The 16397-nt window shown below is 43.1% G+C and overlaps 2 protein-coding genes across 4 annotated transcripts in view; one reads left to right on the top strand and one right to left on the bottom strand.

The window, feature by feature from the left end:
* Nucleotides 1-3433, bottom strand: part of LOC308363103 (WD repeat domain phosphoinositide-interacting protein 1-like) — a 15446-nt gene extending 12013 nt beyond the window's left edge. The window contains exons 1-3 of one of the 2 annotated variants that reach the window (XM_080835876.1): nucleotides 3099-3433; nucleotides 2037-2119; nucleotides 914-1083 (exon numbers count right to left, since the gene is read on the bottom strand). In XM_080835876.1, the coding sequence (XP_080692002.1) occupies nucleotides 914-1083; nucleotides 2037-2119; nucleotides 3099-3235 (390 nt within the window). In that variant the 5' untranslated portion in view covers nucleotides 3236-3433. The remainder of the gene's footprint in view (nucleotides 1-913; nucleotides 1084-2036; nucleotides 2120-3098) is intronic. The other variant, XM_080835877.1, reaches the window with a different exon arrangement.
* A 952-nt stretch (nucleotides 3434-4385) lies between these two features.
* prkar1ab (protein kinase, cAMP-dependent, regulatory, type I, alpha (tissue specific extinguisher 1) b) lies at nucleotides 4386-15355 on the top strand. Of its 2 annotated transcripts, none has more exons than XM_080833880.1 (11): nucleotides 4386-4469; nucleotides 5732-5954; nucleotides 7564-7731; nucleotides 8516-8607; nucleotides 8785-8846; nucleotides 9144-9190; nucleotides 10288-10446; nucleotides 11191-11251; nucleotides 11695-11816; nucleotides 12407-12488; nucleotides 12983-15355. In XM_080833880.1, the coding sequence occupies exons 2-11, from the start codon at nucleotides 5781-5783 to the stop codon at nucleotides 13153-13155; spliced, it is 1140 nt and encodes a 379-aa protein (XP_080690006.1). In that variant the 5' UTR covers nucleotides 4386-4469; nucleotides 5732-5780; the 3' UTR covers nucleotides 13156-15355. The 2 variants fall into 2 exon arrangements, with proteins under 2 accessions (XP_080690006.1, XP_080690005.1); XM_080833879.1 differs by having other exon boundaries at nucleotides 8498-8607.
* Nucleotides 15356-16397: the final 1042 nt, after the last annotated feature.

Raw genomic sequence — 16397 nt, 5'->3', positions numbered from 1 at the left:
CATACAGACATACAGAATAAAGATGGACTCTTCCAGGCAGACCACCAGTCTCTGAGGGGAACCCAAAACAGTAGGTTGAAAGGTGCACAAGACCCCAGCAGCATACAGACCATAGGATCAAAATGTACCAATACAGAGACAAACAGTACATGCCTATGAGAAGCTTCTCTTAAACACAAGCGTCTTTAATGCTTGAGAACATGGCCTAGCCTGCACAGTGGACAAGGATGCTCAAAGTGTACATTTACCTCTCCACGAGATGAACCTACTGTCATATACGTCATATCTGTTACATTCATATTACTGAGGAACAGGCAGCCATACTGAGACACAATCCTCATTGATCAGGCCTAACTGAACCTACAGATAGAGTATGCCCTTGCTCCGTTGATTTCCCATTATTTCTCTTAGCATTGTTTAATGTCTATGTGAAGCCATTTAACATCACACAAGAGGTTGTGATCACTTTGAACCCAAGACTGCTATTTATTCAAATGGCTCATTCTACAGAATGATGACATAAACATTAATCATCATCTTAGCACTATCTCAGTCTCTCCCCAACCACCACTGATAGTGTGGCATATTGGATCAACACTCTGTCTTTTGTGTTTGACTGTCACTACTAGGGTCTAACCTATCTTGGCACGTGTGGTCGGACCTGCCGGTTGAGCGAGGGAGGGAGATGGTGTGTGTGTGTGTGTGTGTGTGTGTGTGTGTGTGTGTGTGTGTGTGGTCGGACCTGCCGGTTGAGCTTGATCGCCTGGATAACTGTGGAGTAACTGTAGTTGCAGATCTCCGTGCCCTTCTTGAAGTGGTAGATGTGTGTGTGTGTGTGTGTGTGTGTGTGTGTGTGTGTGTGTGTGTGTGTGTGTGTGTGTGTGTGTGTGTGTGTGTGTGTGTGTGGTCGGACCTGCCGGTTGAGCTTGACGGCCAGGATGTCGGTGGAGTAGCTGTAGTTGCAGATCTCCGTGCCCTTCTTGAAGTGGTAGATGTTCATGCGGCGCGGCATGGAGCGGCTCACCACCACCACCAGACTGGAGGAGAAGAGACGCTCCACTATGTACACGTCAGGGCTCTCACCTAGCAGCCCACAGGGCGGAAAAACAACCGGAAAACCAGGAAGTTTACAAGGACTGGCTGGAAACCAGGAAAAGTATGTTAACCATGGAACAGTGTTGCAATCCTTTTGATTGGTGTTAATTATATTAATAATATTAAAATACTTCATTTTTATATAGCGGTTTTTTTAGGTACCCAAACACGCTTTACATGTGAGAAGACAAACAAAACAATACAACAGTAAAAATATAAAAGACAGAAGATAAATAAAAAAAACAAACAGACAGAACAAGTTTAGCGTAAAAAGCTGTGCAAGATGGGTCATGTAGTGAGGGGGGAGGGGGCAGGGGTTAGCAGGTGAAGGCGAGTTTGAAAGGTGAGTTTTGAGGGTTTGTTTGAATGATGCTATGGTGGGAGTCTGACGGAACAGTGTAGCAATCCTTTTGAAGCCCAAGGGCTTACTATATATTAAATATTACCATGTAATGACAATTCATGTTTGAAAGACACACACATTATAACTCACATGTAACAAATAATCCACAAATAATCAATTTGGGAATTTCCGTGTGACATACATTGTGTATAGCTTGGAGTGCAACAACATTTAGCAACACACACACTAACACACACACACACACACACACACACACACACACACACACACACACACACACACACACACAAACAAACACAAACACACACACACACACACACACACACACAAACACACACACAAACACACACACACACACACACACACACACACACACACACAAACACACACACAAACACACACACACACACACACACACACACACACACACAAACACACACACAAACACACACACACACACACACACACACACACACACAAACACACACACAAACACACACACACACACACACACACACACACAAACACAAACACAAACACGCCTGCACACACCATTTGCATTACATTAAACGCTTACCACCTTCATGAATGCAATTGAGTTTGTCCACAGACGCCAGAGAAAAGAGTCGATAGCCGTCTCTGGTGCCAACAGCTAAAGACCTGACAGAAAACAGGAAAGATGGCAAACTTAAAGTAACACTATGCAACAATTTGACACTTTTTGAGTCATGGTTTAGTAGGCCAATCGCTTGGGTACCATCCTGAAATTCATTTTGATAGCATATGGTCATGTGAATGACAGATAAACACCTGTGTCTTTCCCACTAGCCATCCAGAATATGCCCTATGTAGTTCTGTATACATGGATGGAATACCCTGCAAAAATGGAAGAAAAGCTTTCACAGTATGACATTGCCATCTATACTGCCAAAAGACACCAGTAAGTGTGTTGGCAAGCTTCTAATCAGTGTCGACTGAGCTTTTGGTGGTGTTTGCAAGGTTTTTGCATGTCATTTAGGTAGTTAGCTTACTAGTTTTGGAACAGAACTCCTTATTGCTACCTTGAGAGACAGACAGCCAGTGATAAACAATATAATTAGAGAGAGAGAGAGGGAAAACCAAGGAGGCAGGTGCCGAGAAAACCCTAAATGAGAAGTTATCTTATCATGTGACACCACACCTGCCTTAAGGTTTAACGGCCCTGACCTGTACCTGGGAAACTACACAAAGCTAGTATAGGCTTCACAAAGCTGTTGCCACGTTAGGTCAATATCTCCTTTAAAACGTTAACGCGCCATCTATTTATGTGCTACCATAAAAATGAGAACATATGTGTAAAATGATGAGGAGAATAACTTGATGAGAGTAGTCTTTTGATCTGAGTGCGCTGGTTCGTTTGTTTGTGTGTGTGTGTTTGTATGTGTCAACAGTTTAACAGCCAAAACGGCCCATAGAACATAGGAAATATTGGCAGCAAGATCACCTGCTGACCTGGTTGTTGTTGGACTATGTGAACCCTTCGAGGGAAAGGCCCTAAAGGGATTGAGGTGGCATATGGTGTTCCATTTAGACGCAGTCCTTGAGCAACAGACGACCGTTGTTTTTTTGCACTCAAATACAGTTCCACCAACATACTTACGTGGAGTCCTGATTGAAGGAGGCGCACACAAGCCCCTGCACTCCCGTGGGGCCATCGGACATATCTTCGCAGTCTTGCTCCGGGTGTGATATACCACCCTCGTCCCCCGAACGGCAAGCTGGGACAGGTTCGATCATCCCGTAATGTCTGCTGCTCGTGGTGACCGTTGGGTGACACGATTACAGAGTTTGCTTGAACAACAAAGCTGTGTGTATAGATATTTCGATTGACATATAAAACTGGGTTCAACACAAACAGAAATCTCCTTCGCAGTGTTTGTTTCTCTCGTTTCAGGGAAATGTCGCAAAAAATGCCTGTTGTTGACACTAACATAGACAGAGTGTCAACAAAACACAGCCAGCTGAGCGCCTGGTACGTCACGTAGGATAGATGGTGTGTTCAAGACTATTCGAAAGCCGCAGAAGGTGTTGAAATGTGCCCAGCTAAATTTGTGTACATTTCATCAACATACGAGCATATTTCGCCAACTCAGACACCAATTTATGTATTCTAATGGAAGGGCATATCTCTGATCAAAACGTGGCGTGCACGTAGATTTTATGTGCCAGACGTTACAAAAAACTTAAACGCATGGTTTAGGGAACATAGCCTGTTTTGCTTGCGCTAAAACCCCACGTCAATTTTCAGCCAATCGTATTGTTTCTGCTACTCAAACACATTTTCTGATTGGTTTAGAAGTTACTCTTTCAACAAGAGGAAGTATTCAATTGGTTCTGTTCTGCTTCCATTGAACCACGCGGAATTCTTGAGCTTACATGCTGCAAATTGTGACAGGAGTGCGGTAATCATATAAATCCGTCGATAAGGTCACTGCAAATAGACTACAAAGGGATCTTGATACAACCAGAAACTGCCCACGCGAACGTTTCAGTGGCCTCGGCCATGGCGTACTTCAATGACATGTGATTATGATCACTAATCTCATGAAATGCGTAGTGTAGTCTTGGCTTTATATCATTTTGCCTAGGCCAAACTAGCTCCGGTTCACGAAACACTTTAGGTGATACGCAAATACGACCAGTAAGATATTACAAAATTACGATACTTGACCATTATTGGTTACTAAAGGTAGGTATATTTAGTATGGTCTGTCACACTCAAACCAGCAAGGAGCGAAAATGACACATGAAATAAACGTGCTTGAATGCCACTGTGGCTTTAAGGTTGTCAGGGGTTACATCCTCCATGTCAAATCGAGGCGTATTGACGTCAATGGTGGTTTGTGATTGGTCTTGACCTGTTTCCGGTAGGGCAACGATCCAAGAATTGAGGAGAAAAGAATCAAGAATTTGAGGTCTGTTACCTGGAAAATACAATTGGATTGAAATAAAGAAGAATTCGAGGAACAAGGTAATAACACGAAGTTGTATTTGATTGTATTGTAGATTGTTGCAAAACAACACAGATGGTAGTATCGCCTGATGTTGTGTAGCTTGCTAGCCATCCTACGTCTGTCATTTGTTTATAATACGAATCAAGATGGCGTTGACGAGCAGTTGAGGCCCAAAATTTTATCCGATTTTCTGACAGCATTAATGTAGCCTTAAAAGGCCATGTCGCCCTGCCCACATAATACCTGAAAACATTGGTTAATGCATACACTTAACAGGCCTGTTACTGCAATTGCATATGCTGAAATTACGACAGAGATGCGATGTGTTGCTCGTTCTATCTAAAGAAAGATAGCGATGACTTAGCTAGGATGGCTAACATTAGCAAGTTAGAATAAGGTTAGCAGGAACGTAGGACCGCATGCTGATGTCCTTAAAATATATTTGCTTTTCGAAGCTTTCATTGCCTTCGCAATCATTCGGTATGTAGCATAAACCTCCAACGTGACGTGTCAATAAGCGCCTTTCGCTTTCTACATCCAAACCAGACATATTATTCATAGATCGTTTGTGTTTCGCTAACGTTAAGACTTGTGAAATTAAATCTAGGTACCCTTGGACATCATAAATGCCTACTCTGTGATTTTAGGTGTACATTACACATAGGTGTAGTTGTTCTGTAAAGCGAGTAGGTGCGATTTATCACATGCATCATAATCGTGCACAGATTATTTTTGACCTGAATCCAATTTCATTAATACAATAATCTCGCTGTCCGTTGTTCTCGTCGTCTTTACTGGTTATGTTTGGAGTTCTGTGTGTGTACTCTACGACAGGCATTACAGAACTTAGATCAACGAGATGCAGAATCATTCTCTGTCATTAAAGTTAGTGTCGTGCAGACCTCCGATACAGCGAGCTGTAGATGAACACTCGGTGCAACACTGTAGTTCAAGATTATTCATACATATGTGATGGCACAATACACCCAATATTAACTAGTAACGTGCACCATATACTCAGAATCAGAATCAGAAACAGATTTATTGTCAAGTAGCCTAGGTATACGCCTACCTGACATTTGCTCTGGTGTATGGGTGCATACAGTAAACATAAAAAAAAACATAAAAACATACACACACAATAAGTACTACACATAGCATAAAACATAGGCATACTGTGTGCAAATATACAAATAATGATTGAGCAATCACTGTTTCATTGCGGGGGGAAAAAATGAAAAACATGTTCTGAATTTGTCCATCCCCTGAACTGCCTCAGTGCTGCCACCGAGGTCAAGGGTCAGAGGTCAAAGAGTCCTAGGGTCACCATGGCGTCCGGCAGTGCCAGCAGCGAGGAGGAGAAGAGCCTGCGGGAGTGTGAGATGTATGTGCAGCGCCACAACATCCAGCAGCTGCTGAAGGACTGCATCGTGCAGCTGTGCACCACCCGGCCAGACCGCCCCATGGCCTCGCTCAGGGAGTACTTTGAGCGCCTGGAGAAGGTACGAATATACACACACACACACACACACACACTTATACACACTCACGAGAAATATATTGTACTTCGAGCGGCTGGAGAAGGTACGAATAAATAATAATAATAATAATAAACTTTATTACAGGCTCAAGGCCCACATGGAAGATGTACAATACATAAAATCAAAAAAAATAACATATACATACATACATACATACATACAATCATAAATACATATAAATACACAAGGAAAGAAGGGCTAAAAAAGGCACTTATGCCAGTGTTCCCAGATCTTAGATGTGTACTTGACAGAGTTGTGGCCAGGGTCTGTCATCAATAATAATAATAATAATTCATTTCATTTATAGCGCACTCTACATTCACCTGAATCTCAGAGTGCCACAGTAAGAACATAGTAAAACAAAATAAAAAGGTGGGAGAATTGTGATCTATTTCCAGTTGACAGTGAGAATATATTAATAAAAAGAGTAAGTCACACACACACACACACACACACACACACACACACACACACACACACACACACACTTGGAGAAGGTGGGGACTTTGTTGTAACAATTATGAGGAAATATAAATAAGCAGATGTTGAACCTGGGCGCTGTGATATTTCCAGCTAATGATGAGAAACTATGGATAAAGGGAAGTTGCTCTTGAAGTGGCTAAAGAATGAGGGGGGGGGGGGGGGGGGGGGGACGAGACGATGTAGTATTTCCAGAAAATAGATGAATAAATAAATAGACTTTCCACTTGACTTGAACTTCTTTACTGACGCCACTCACTACAGCATATCAGCCCCCTAGCATGAAGTGGTTTGCTGTCACAAAACTAGCAAGCTGTCGTGTGTTGAACAATACTGTCACCATCTTCTTAATATATTCTAATTGCCTTAGGTATGATTGAATTTCAGGGTAATATGGTGGGTGAGTAGAATTACAGTTACTGAATCTAATGCTCAGACACACCCAAGTGTCTTTCCATTGGCCATACCTCTGTTCAAATCTGTTCTTTTTTTGTCTGCTGCTTCTGTTATGCAAAAATAGTTATAACAGTAACTATAATAGTTTCAACCTGAAAGTTCATTTAAAAACTATAATATAAACTCCATGTTGATGTGTAGCTTGTATTAAACAAGAACCTTGCTTATGTGTCAAAATCTAAACTTAAGAACCTGTGGGACTACGGTACTACTCACAATCTGAAATGACACATTTGTGTCTGTGTCTATGTACATATGCATTCCTATACGTATGATAATGAAAAAGAAATGTCATCATTGACAAGGTTTGATATAGTGATAATTAATTGAAATATCAATTCTGTCCTTCAAACTTTGCTTTAGTCAAGCAAACCTCTTTTTTAATGTTTTAATGGAAAAGAATGGAATTTCAAAGTGGCCCCAAACTTTTAAATGATAGTGTTAGCACTTTGAGCTGCATTCTTTTGCACGAAAGGTGCTATATAAATACAGTTTTATTATTATTATTATGTTTTTTTTAACTCTTCTCGTGTCCTTTTCAGGAGGAGGCCAAGCACACACACACTTATACAGTGACACACACACACACACACACTTTAAAATGAAAGTGTATGTTGTTTTGACCTCCTCACAGGAGGAGGCCAAGCAGATTCAGAACCAGCAGAAGGCCAGCTCTCGCTCCGACTCGCGTGAGGATGAGGTGTCGCCCCCCATGAACCCCGTGGTCAAGGGGAGGAGGAGGCGCGGGGCCATCAGTGCTGAAGTGTACACGGAGGAGGACGCTGCCTCATACGTCCGCAAGGTAGGCACCCACACACACACACACACACACACACACACCCACACACTTATACACAAGTATACAGTGACACACACACAAACAAACAAACAATCTTCTACACATGTATACAGTGACACACACACACTTATACACAAGTATACAGTGACACACTCACACACTCACACACTCACACACTCACACACTCACACACTCACACACACACACACACACACACACACACAAACACACACACACACACACACACAAACACACACGTATACACAAGTATACAGTGACACATCCACTTATCTAAACACACCTCTCCACACACCTCTCCACACAGTCAGACATGCTAGTTCTAATATGTCTACTTGGCATACGCCCTCATGCATGCATGTGGAAATTAATCCACACTGTAACACTCACACACGCACACACGCACGCACGCACACACACACTTTAACACATGCACACACACACAAACACACACACACACTTTAACACATGCACACACACACACACACACACACACATATACACACACCCACACACACACGCACACACACACTTTAACACATGCATGAACAACTGTCTTTTCACCCATTTGGGTGTGTGGCTGTGCATGCGGGGCCAGTACACATGTGCATGTGTTTCTTCAGTACTGGTGGAAGCTGTTTTCTGTAATTACAAAACTAATTTTTTACCAAAATTCCTACCAATACAAGAACTCGGTCGTAAGCAGACACTATACACGCGTTTTTTATTAATTTTTCCATCCAACATTTAGAATCTTCTACTATTCCAGGTCATTCCGAAAGATTACAAGACCATGGCCGCTCTCGCCAAAGCCATAGAGAAGAACGTTCTTTTCTCCCACCTCGACGACAACGAGAGAAGGTATAAACAATTGTTTTCCGTCAGGTTTACCTCAGGTCATTTTTGAACGGATGTGTTGACCGATCGCCTCGATTCCTTTCCTTTCCTTTTCCTTTTTTATGGGGCAATTCACCTTTTTTCTATTTTGTTAGTATAGAAAATCCTAACAGACATTCTCTCTCCTCGTTTGTTTTCCAGTGACATCTTTGATGCCATGTTCCCGGTCACATACATTGCTGGAGAGATAGTCATTCAACAGGGTAAGGTCACTTTCTTTCACACTAATACAACTGCTGTTTCTCACTAATACAACTGCTGTTTCTCACTAATACAACTGCTGTTTCTCACTGTCAGATTTATGCATTACATTTTAAGTGCCTTTTTGTATTCTTTCATTTTATTGTGTTTTTTTGGGGGGCACTCTTAAGCACTGTATGATATTGTCGAGCACAGTTTGTAGCCTAACCCAGTCAGACAACATTGGTTTGTTCCTACTAAAATAAGTAGTGTGTGAGATCAAAGCTTCACAGTTGCCCTCCGTTTGTGTCATTTTCCAGGCGACGAGGGGGATAATTTCTACGTGATTGACCAGGGAGAGATGGATGTAAGTGTCTCCATGAACGACTTTCAATACTGAAGAGTTTCTTTAAGTGCAGTTCAATCAGGCTATAGCCATCTGATACTTTTCCCACTCAGATCTTATTTCATTAAAACTTGTCCAAGTATTGTTCTACGCATTGGTGCATTTCTCCCTCTTCATATCTTGTAGCTAGTAGCAGTATTTTGTACTTCTACGTGACAGGACTATAACTAAACGCTTGTATTCGTGCATTTCTCCCTCTTCATATCTTGTAGCTAGTAGCAGTATCATGTACTTCTACGTGACAGGACTATAACTAATAATAATAATAATAATAATAATACATTTTATTTGTATTGCACTTTACATCATACAGATCTCAAAGTGCTACATATACATATAAGACAACAACAATGAACAATAATTAGCAGAAAGCTTTTGAAAAAAGATAAGTTTTCAGGCCTTTTTTAAAAACGTCAATAGACTGTGGGGCCCTGAGATGGTCAGGGAGGGCATTCCACAGCCTTGGGGCAGCAGAGGAGAAAGCCCTAAATGCTATAACTAAATGCTTGTATTTGTGCATTTCTCCCTCTTCATATCTTGTAGCTAGTAGCGGTATTTTGTACTTTTACGTGACAGGACTATAACTAAATGCTTGTGTTGCGTGGCTGTCAGAACTATGCTGGAGGCATGTGCTTCATTGTTTTGACCTGAAGGCTCAAGGTGAACTTTGACCTGTTGGCTCAAGGTGTGTGTGAACTTTGACCTGTTGGCTCAAGGTGTATGTGAACTTTGACCTGTCCGCCTCCAGGTGTATGTGAACTTTGACCTGTTGGCTCCAGGTGTATGTGAACTTTGACCTGTTGGCTCCAGGTGTATGTGAACTTTGACCTGTTGGCTCCAGGTGTATGTGAACTTTGACCTGTTGGCTCCAGGTGTATGTGAACTTTGACCTGTTGGCTCCAGGTGTGTGTGAACTTTGACCTGTTGGCTCCAGGTGTATGTGAACTTTGACCTGTTGGCTCCAGGTGTATGTGAACTTTGATCTGTTGGCTCAAGGTGTGTGTGAACTTTGACCTGTCAGCTCCAGGTGTATGTGAACTTTGACCTGTCTGCTCCAGGTGTATGTGAACGGAGAGTGGGCCACCAACATCGGGGAGGGGGGCAGCTTCGGGGAGCTGGCCCTGATCTACGGCACCCCGCGGGCAGCCACCGTCAGAGCCAGGACCAACGTCAAGCTGTGGGGCATCGACAGAGACAGCTACAGGAGAATACTCATGGTAGGACAGGCTGTGTGTGTGTGTGTGTGTGTGTGTGCGAGCGTGAGCGTGTCTTAACTGAACATGAAGCTGTGGGGCATCGACAGAGACAGCTACAGGAGAATACTCATGGTAGGACAGGCTGTGTGTGTGTGTGTGTGTGTGTGTGTGTGTGTGTGTGTGTGTGTGTGTGTGTGTGTGTGTGTGTGTGTGTGTGTGTGTGTGTGTGTGTGTGTGTGTGTGTGTGTGTGTGCGCGAGCGTGAGCGTGTCTTAACTGAACATGAAGCTGTGGGGCATCGACAGAGACAGCTACAGGAGAATACTCATGGTAGGACAGACAGCCATGGTGTCTTCTTTAGACTGGTAGGGCATGATGCTAGTGGCGCCACAATGATGGGTCCAGATTCAGTACAAATCAATTTGTTTATTTGATAGAGAGGGACAGTGTACATTCATGAACTTTAAATGCACCCAATTATAGCCAAAAGGCTAGTTTCCATTGGCAGTCCCCCTGCCAGAGTGAAAATGGCTAAACAACCTAAAAAAAAAAGGCATTAACGTATATATCAAACATAACATTGACAATCATAAAATAAAATAGTGATGATATGTGTGTAAAAGTACTAAAGGATATTGATAGTGGTTCTGATGCTGGTTTTAGTTTCAAAGTGCTGTGAAATGTGTGTAAAACACAGAATGTCAGTGCTGTGTCTGCCGCTGTTGTTTCTGTTTCTTCTCCTCTAAAGTCTCTTTCTCTCTTTCAGGGAAGTACTTTGAGGAAGAGGAAAATGTACGACGAGTTTCTTAGTAAAGTCTCCATTTTAGGTAAACATTGACATCCCGCTCGGTCTCTAATGTTTGTTTTAATGTTTCATCCAGTCTGCTCCGACAGACCGATTTTTTTTATTTTTTTTGTGATTGTATTGTTTTGTTTCTGTTGTCTATTTGTTTGGATATTTTATTTTATTGTGATTTTAATTGTAAAGCACCTTGGTCAGCGTGAGCTGTTTTTAAATGTGGTATATAGATAAATATGACTTGACTCGGCTTGACTTGAGACAGGGCTGAAGGACTAATTCACACTGTGTGTGTGTGTGTGTGTGTGTGTGTGTGTGTGTGTGTGTGTGTGTGTGTGTGTGTGTGTGTGTGTGTGTGTGTGTGTGTGTGTGTGTGTGTGTGTGTGTGTGTGTGTGTGTGTGTGTGTGTGTGTGTGTGTGTGTGTGTGTGTGTGTGTGTGTGTGTGTGTGTGTGTGTATGGGTGTCCTCAGAATCCCTGGATAAGTGGGAGCGTCTCACCGTAGCCGACGCGCTGGAGCCGGTCCAGTTTGAGGACAGCCAGAAGATCGTAGTCCAGGGAGAACCAGGAGACGAGTTCTTCATCATCTTGGAGGTATCCAAGTGTGTGTGTGTGTGTGTGTATGTCTGTGTGTCGGAAAAAACTTAAAAGTCAAGTTGAACCGAATACTTTTATAAAAAACTATTAAAAATGTCGTGTGTGTCTGTGTGTGTGTGTGTGTGTGTGTGTGTGTGTGTGTGTGTCTGCCTGGTATCCAGTATACTATCTGCTGTTGTGTTCCATTTGCATGGCTATCTTCTTTTTTTTTTATGATACATTTTTTATTGACACCATTTATGCAGTTACGACATTCATGCAGTTACGACATTCATGCAGTTACGACATTCATGCAGTTATGACATTTATGCAGTTAAAACATTCATGCAGTTACGACATTTATGCAGTTAAAACATTCATGCAGTTACGACATTCATGCAGTTACGACATTTATGCAGTTAAGACATGCAGGACAAAAGTATGTCAGAACATTAATTCCCCAATTGGTGTACCATTAGCATGGCTATCTGCTCATGACCCTGACAACGCTTCTGTCAATCATGTAGGGTTATTGACAGTCACACACACACACACACACACAGCATGTAGGGTTATTGACTGTCTGTGGACTGTGCTTTGCCTTGCAGGGGAGCGCAGCCGTATTGCAACGCAGGTCAGAGAACGAGGAGTTTGTGGAGGTGGGGCGGTTAGGACCCTCTGACTACTTTGGTGAGAATCTCTTCATTCTTGATTTTTTTTAAAGTAATTGATATTTTCTAGACACAGATGGAGTACAGAAATGGTTCTGCTTCACTGTGGTGTTTTTGTTTATAGGATTTTGTCCTATGATATGTTGGGAAAGTGTTAATTTGTTAAAGTCTTTACTGAGATTTTATTGGAAGCAAACTCAGGAGTGTGTGTGTCTTTGTGTGTCTGTGTGTCTGTGTCTGTGTCTGTGTGTCTGTCTGTGTGTGTGTGTCTGTGTGTGTGTGTGTGTCTGTGTGTGTGTGTGTGTGTGTGTGTGTGTGTGTCTGTGTGTCTGTCTGTGTGTCTGTCTGTGTGTCTGTCTGTGTGTCTGTGTCTGTCTGTGTGTCTGTGTCTGTGTCTGTCTGTGTGTGTGTGTGTGTGTGTGTCTGTGTGTGTGTGTGTGTGTGTGTCCGTGTGTGTCTGTGTGTGTGTGTCCGTGTGTGTGTGTCCGTGTGTGTCTCCATTCGTGTGAGCAGGTGAGATCGCTCTGCTGATGAACCGCCCGCGCGCCGCCACGGTGGTGGCCCGCGGGCCGCTGAAGTGTGTGAAGCTGGACCGCCCCCGCTTCGAGCGCGTCCTCGGGCCCTGCTCCGACATCCTCAAGCGGAACATCCAGCAGTACAACAGCTTCGTCTCGTTGTCTGTCTGAGGAAACACCTCTTAACACCACCACCACCAACCGATCCCGCTCCCTCTTTCTCAAGCCTCCTCCTCTCCCCCAACCCCTCCCCCCCCCCCTCTCTCTCAGCCCAGACCCCTCAGTCAGGCAGGCAGGCAGGCAGTCAGGCAGGCAGGGTTAGGGTTAGGCCCACTGTCAGTGCTCACCATACGCTCTTTGCAGTTGCCGTTTCCTCCAGGTTTTGCATTTTCGTTTGTTTTGTTTGTTCGTTTCGTTTGTTTGTTTGTTTGTTGGTTGGTCGGTTGGATGATTGGTCGGTTAGTCCGGTGTTTTTATAGCCAGGAGCGACGGCGGCACCCTTTGCACTTCAGCGGCTTCCCCTGTCTTCTGTTGTTGTTGTGTGTGTGCACCTGTTACGTTCACTGGCATCGAGCGGGACGTCTCTGTCGAAAGCTGACGATAGTGCAGTAGTGTTTGGGTCGAGGCTTTAGGGAGAGTAGACAATCAGATCGAGATGTTCTCACTTAGCTTTTTCTCACGTGTGGTAGTTTTTAAACGTGGCTTATTTGCTTTTTTTTCGTGTTGTTCTCAAGTTTTTTTTTTTTGTTTGAAAATGAAGGATACCTTTGAAGAAACCAAAAGAGAGTGTAAAAAAAAAAAAGAACAAAAATAACACACACACACACTTTCTCGCTCTCTCTCTTTCTCTCTCTCTCACTCACACACCAAACATACACGCACATACACACTTTCTCTCTCTCTCTCTCTTTCTCTCTCTCTCTCTTGCTCACTCACACACCACACACACACACACACACACACACACACACACACACACACACACACAAGAGAAACAAACAAAAAAACTAAATCAGACATTTCCACCATCGACTGACTTGAATTGAAACAGGCCCACGTCACGGTGTTGTTTGGTTGCTTCTCGCTTGACGTTACTTCTGAAAAAAAAAGGACTTTCAGAGCTTTCAGCCGGCCTTAATGTTTGTGCATCTTTTGTCTTGCCCTTTGACCTCTGGAGTCAACGTTTGTTTATGAAAGGACCCAAGTAGTGTAGAAACTGATCAGCTGATCAGACTTCAAGAGAGCCAGGCGTTTAACCTTGCTTCCAACACACCCTCTCTAGTGGATAAAGCCCTTCAGAATCTTCTAGAAAAGAACCTTTAGAATCTTCTAGAAAAGAACCTTCAGAATCTTCTAGAAAAGCCAGGTTGATAAGGGTCTGGGTGACCTGCTGTACACACAAGCCGACGTTGGAGGGTTTGATTGGCCTGTTCTGTTACCGTCAGTCTCAAAACCTGTAGATTCTTCTGTTTATTTTTATTATTATTATTTTTTATGGCGTATTCTCTATTCGAAGTGATTTGTTTTGGGGTTTTTTTTATGTGGGGGAGAAAATTGAGTAGCACATCTTTGCTCATCTTAACTGAAGTTTTAAAAAAAAGGGTTACAAATGATTTCAGTGATGCTACTTTTGAAGCCTCTTTTGAGTAACTGGTTAGTGTCAATTGTTTCCAATCATTGTTCTGTCACAAAAAAAAATTGACTTTTGTTTAGTTTTGAAACTAGTGCCAAACAATTTTATGTGTAAGGGCACGATTCATTGCTGATATGATTTTCGAGAAAAATCTACTAAGCCAGTTCCAACTATGACTAAAAGAAAACTATGATCAGATCTTACTGGGAAAAGCTGTTTGAGACCAAAATGTATCTTTATCAGTATTTAATGTCTTGTCAGTATCCGTAACATGCTACATATTTAAACATTTTGCGCCACCATTTTATGATCGTTTAAATTCTTTATAAATGAAAATCTCCTACAGAAGTGCAAACACCATCTTCTTTAGGAGTGCCATAACGGGTGTGTAAGCTTGCTCTGTTGTAGGAAGACCCACACACACACACACACACACACAGACACACACACACACTGGACCTCGGCTGGAGCTGCTTACTGTTCACCGCAAGCTCCATGCTCAGATCTCCTGACACGGCCTCGAGCAGGAAGGAACACTGTATTACAGAGACACACACACACACACGCACGCACGCACACACAGCCTCAAGCAGGAAGGAACACTGTATTACAGAGACACACACACACACACACACGCACACACACACACACACACACACAGCCTCCAGCAGGAAGGAACACTGTATTACAGAGACTTGCGCCAATGTTCTGGATGATGATGCCCATGCAGACAAAATGGAGCCGTTTTTTTTTTTTTTTTTTTTTTTTTTTTAAGTCGTTCTACTATCACATTTGGTGTTACTTGAGTTTCTTTTCCCAAGCATTGTAGGGAGCTGTTGTCTTGTCATTGGCATATGAACTGCATGTACTGTGACCAGATGCCAATGGCTATCGGTTACTCCAGACAGGGGACTGGTGTAGTTGGGGAGTACCCAAGAATAAAGAAAAAAAGGAAAGGTATGTTTTTATGTACAGCTTCGGTGCTGTGTAGAGGTAGAGGCACTTCATTGCAGGTGGGTTTTAGGTCTTGTTTGTTTTTTTTTGTTTTTTTGTTTGGTTAAAATGGCTCCTGCTTTAATTTTTTTTTTTACGTTTTGTTTTGAACTCCACCTTTTTGTGCTGTTTCACCAGTGTACTGTAAGGTAGTAGTGCTGTCCATTCCACCCCCACTGCTGACACACACACACACACACACACACACGCACACCCATCTCAACATGAAGATATTCCTACGAGAGAAGAGTCGAAAAAGGACCCGCTTTCACTGCTGATGTTGTGTTCGGTCACATTCTCTTGTTCCTTTTTTGTTTTGTTTTTGGTTAATTTTCTTTATAGGGGATGAATGTGTGTGTGTGTGTGGAATGGAGGAGTGGAGGGACGTGTGTGTGTGTGTGTGTGTGTGTGTGTGTATGTATGTTACCAAGCAGATTAACATAGTTTGCCTTAGCTTCTGTTACCAAGGGAGGGAACTCTCCAGCTTGTGTGTGTGTGTGTGTGTGTGTGTGAGGGAACTCTCCTGCGTGCCCGTGTGTGTGTGAGGGAACTCTCCTGCTTGCCCATGGATGTGTGTGTGTGTGTGTGTGTGTGTGTGTGTGTGTGTGTGTGTGTGTGTGTGTGTGTGTGAGGGTGAGGGAACTCTCCTGCTTGCCCGTGTGTGTGTGTGTGTATGTGTGTTTGTGTGTGTGTGTGTGTGTGTGTGTGTGTGTGAGGGAACTCTCCTGCTTGCCCATGGATGTGTGTGTGTGTGTGTGTGTGTGAGGGAACTCTCCTGCTTGCCGTG

The sequence above is a fragment of the Sprattus sprattus genome (assembly GCF_963457725.1).
Source record: "Sprattus sprattus genome assembly, chromosome: 3".
NCBI classification, from domain to species: Eukaryota; Metazoa; Chordata; class Actinopteri; order Clupeiformes; family Clupeidae; genus Sprattus; species Sprattus sprattus.
The sequence above is the reverse complement of the archived record's forward strand: the minus strand, read 5'-3'. Positions and strand labels throughout refer to the sequence as shown.

What these genes read in the sequence shown, in the direction of transcription:
- prkar1ab (XM_080833879.1), top strand. Translation starts at nt 5,781, where the DNA reads ATGGCGTCCGGCAGTGCCAGCAGCGAGGAGGAGAAGAGCCTGCGGGAG. An exon ending in TTGACCAGGGAGAGATGGAT is followed by an intron (nt 9,191 to 10,287) that starts GTAAGTGTCTCC and finishes TGTCTGCTCCAG; the next exon opens with GTGTATGTGAACGGAGAGTG. An exon ending in AGGACCCTCTGACTACTTTG is followed by an intron (nt 12,489 to 12,982) that starts GTGAGAATCTCT and finishes TCGTGTGAGCAG; the next exon opens with GTGAGATCGCTCTGCTGATG.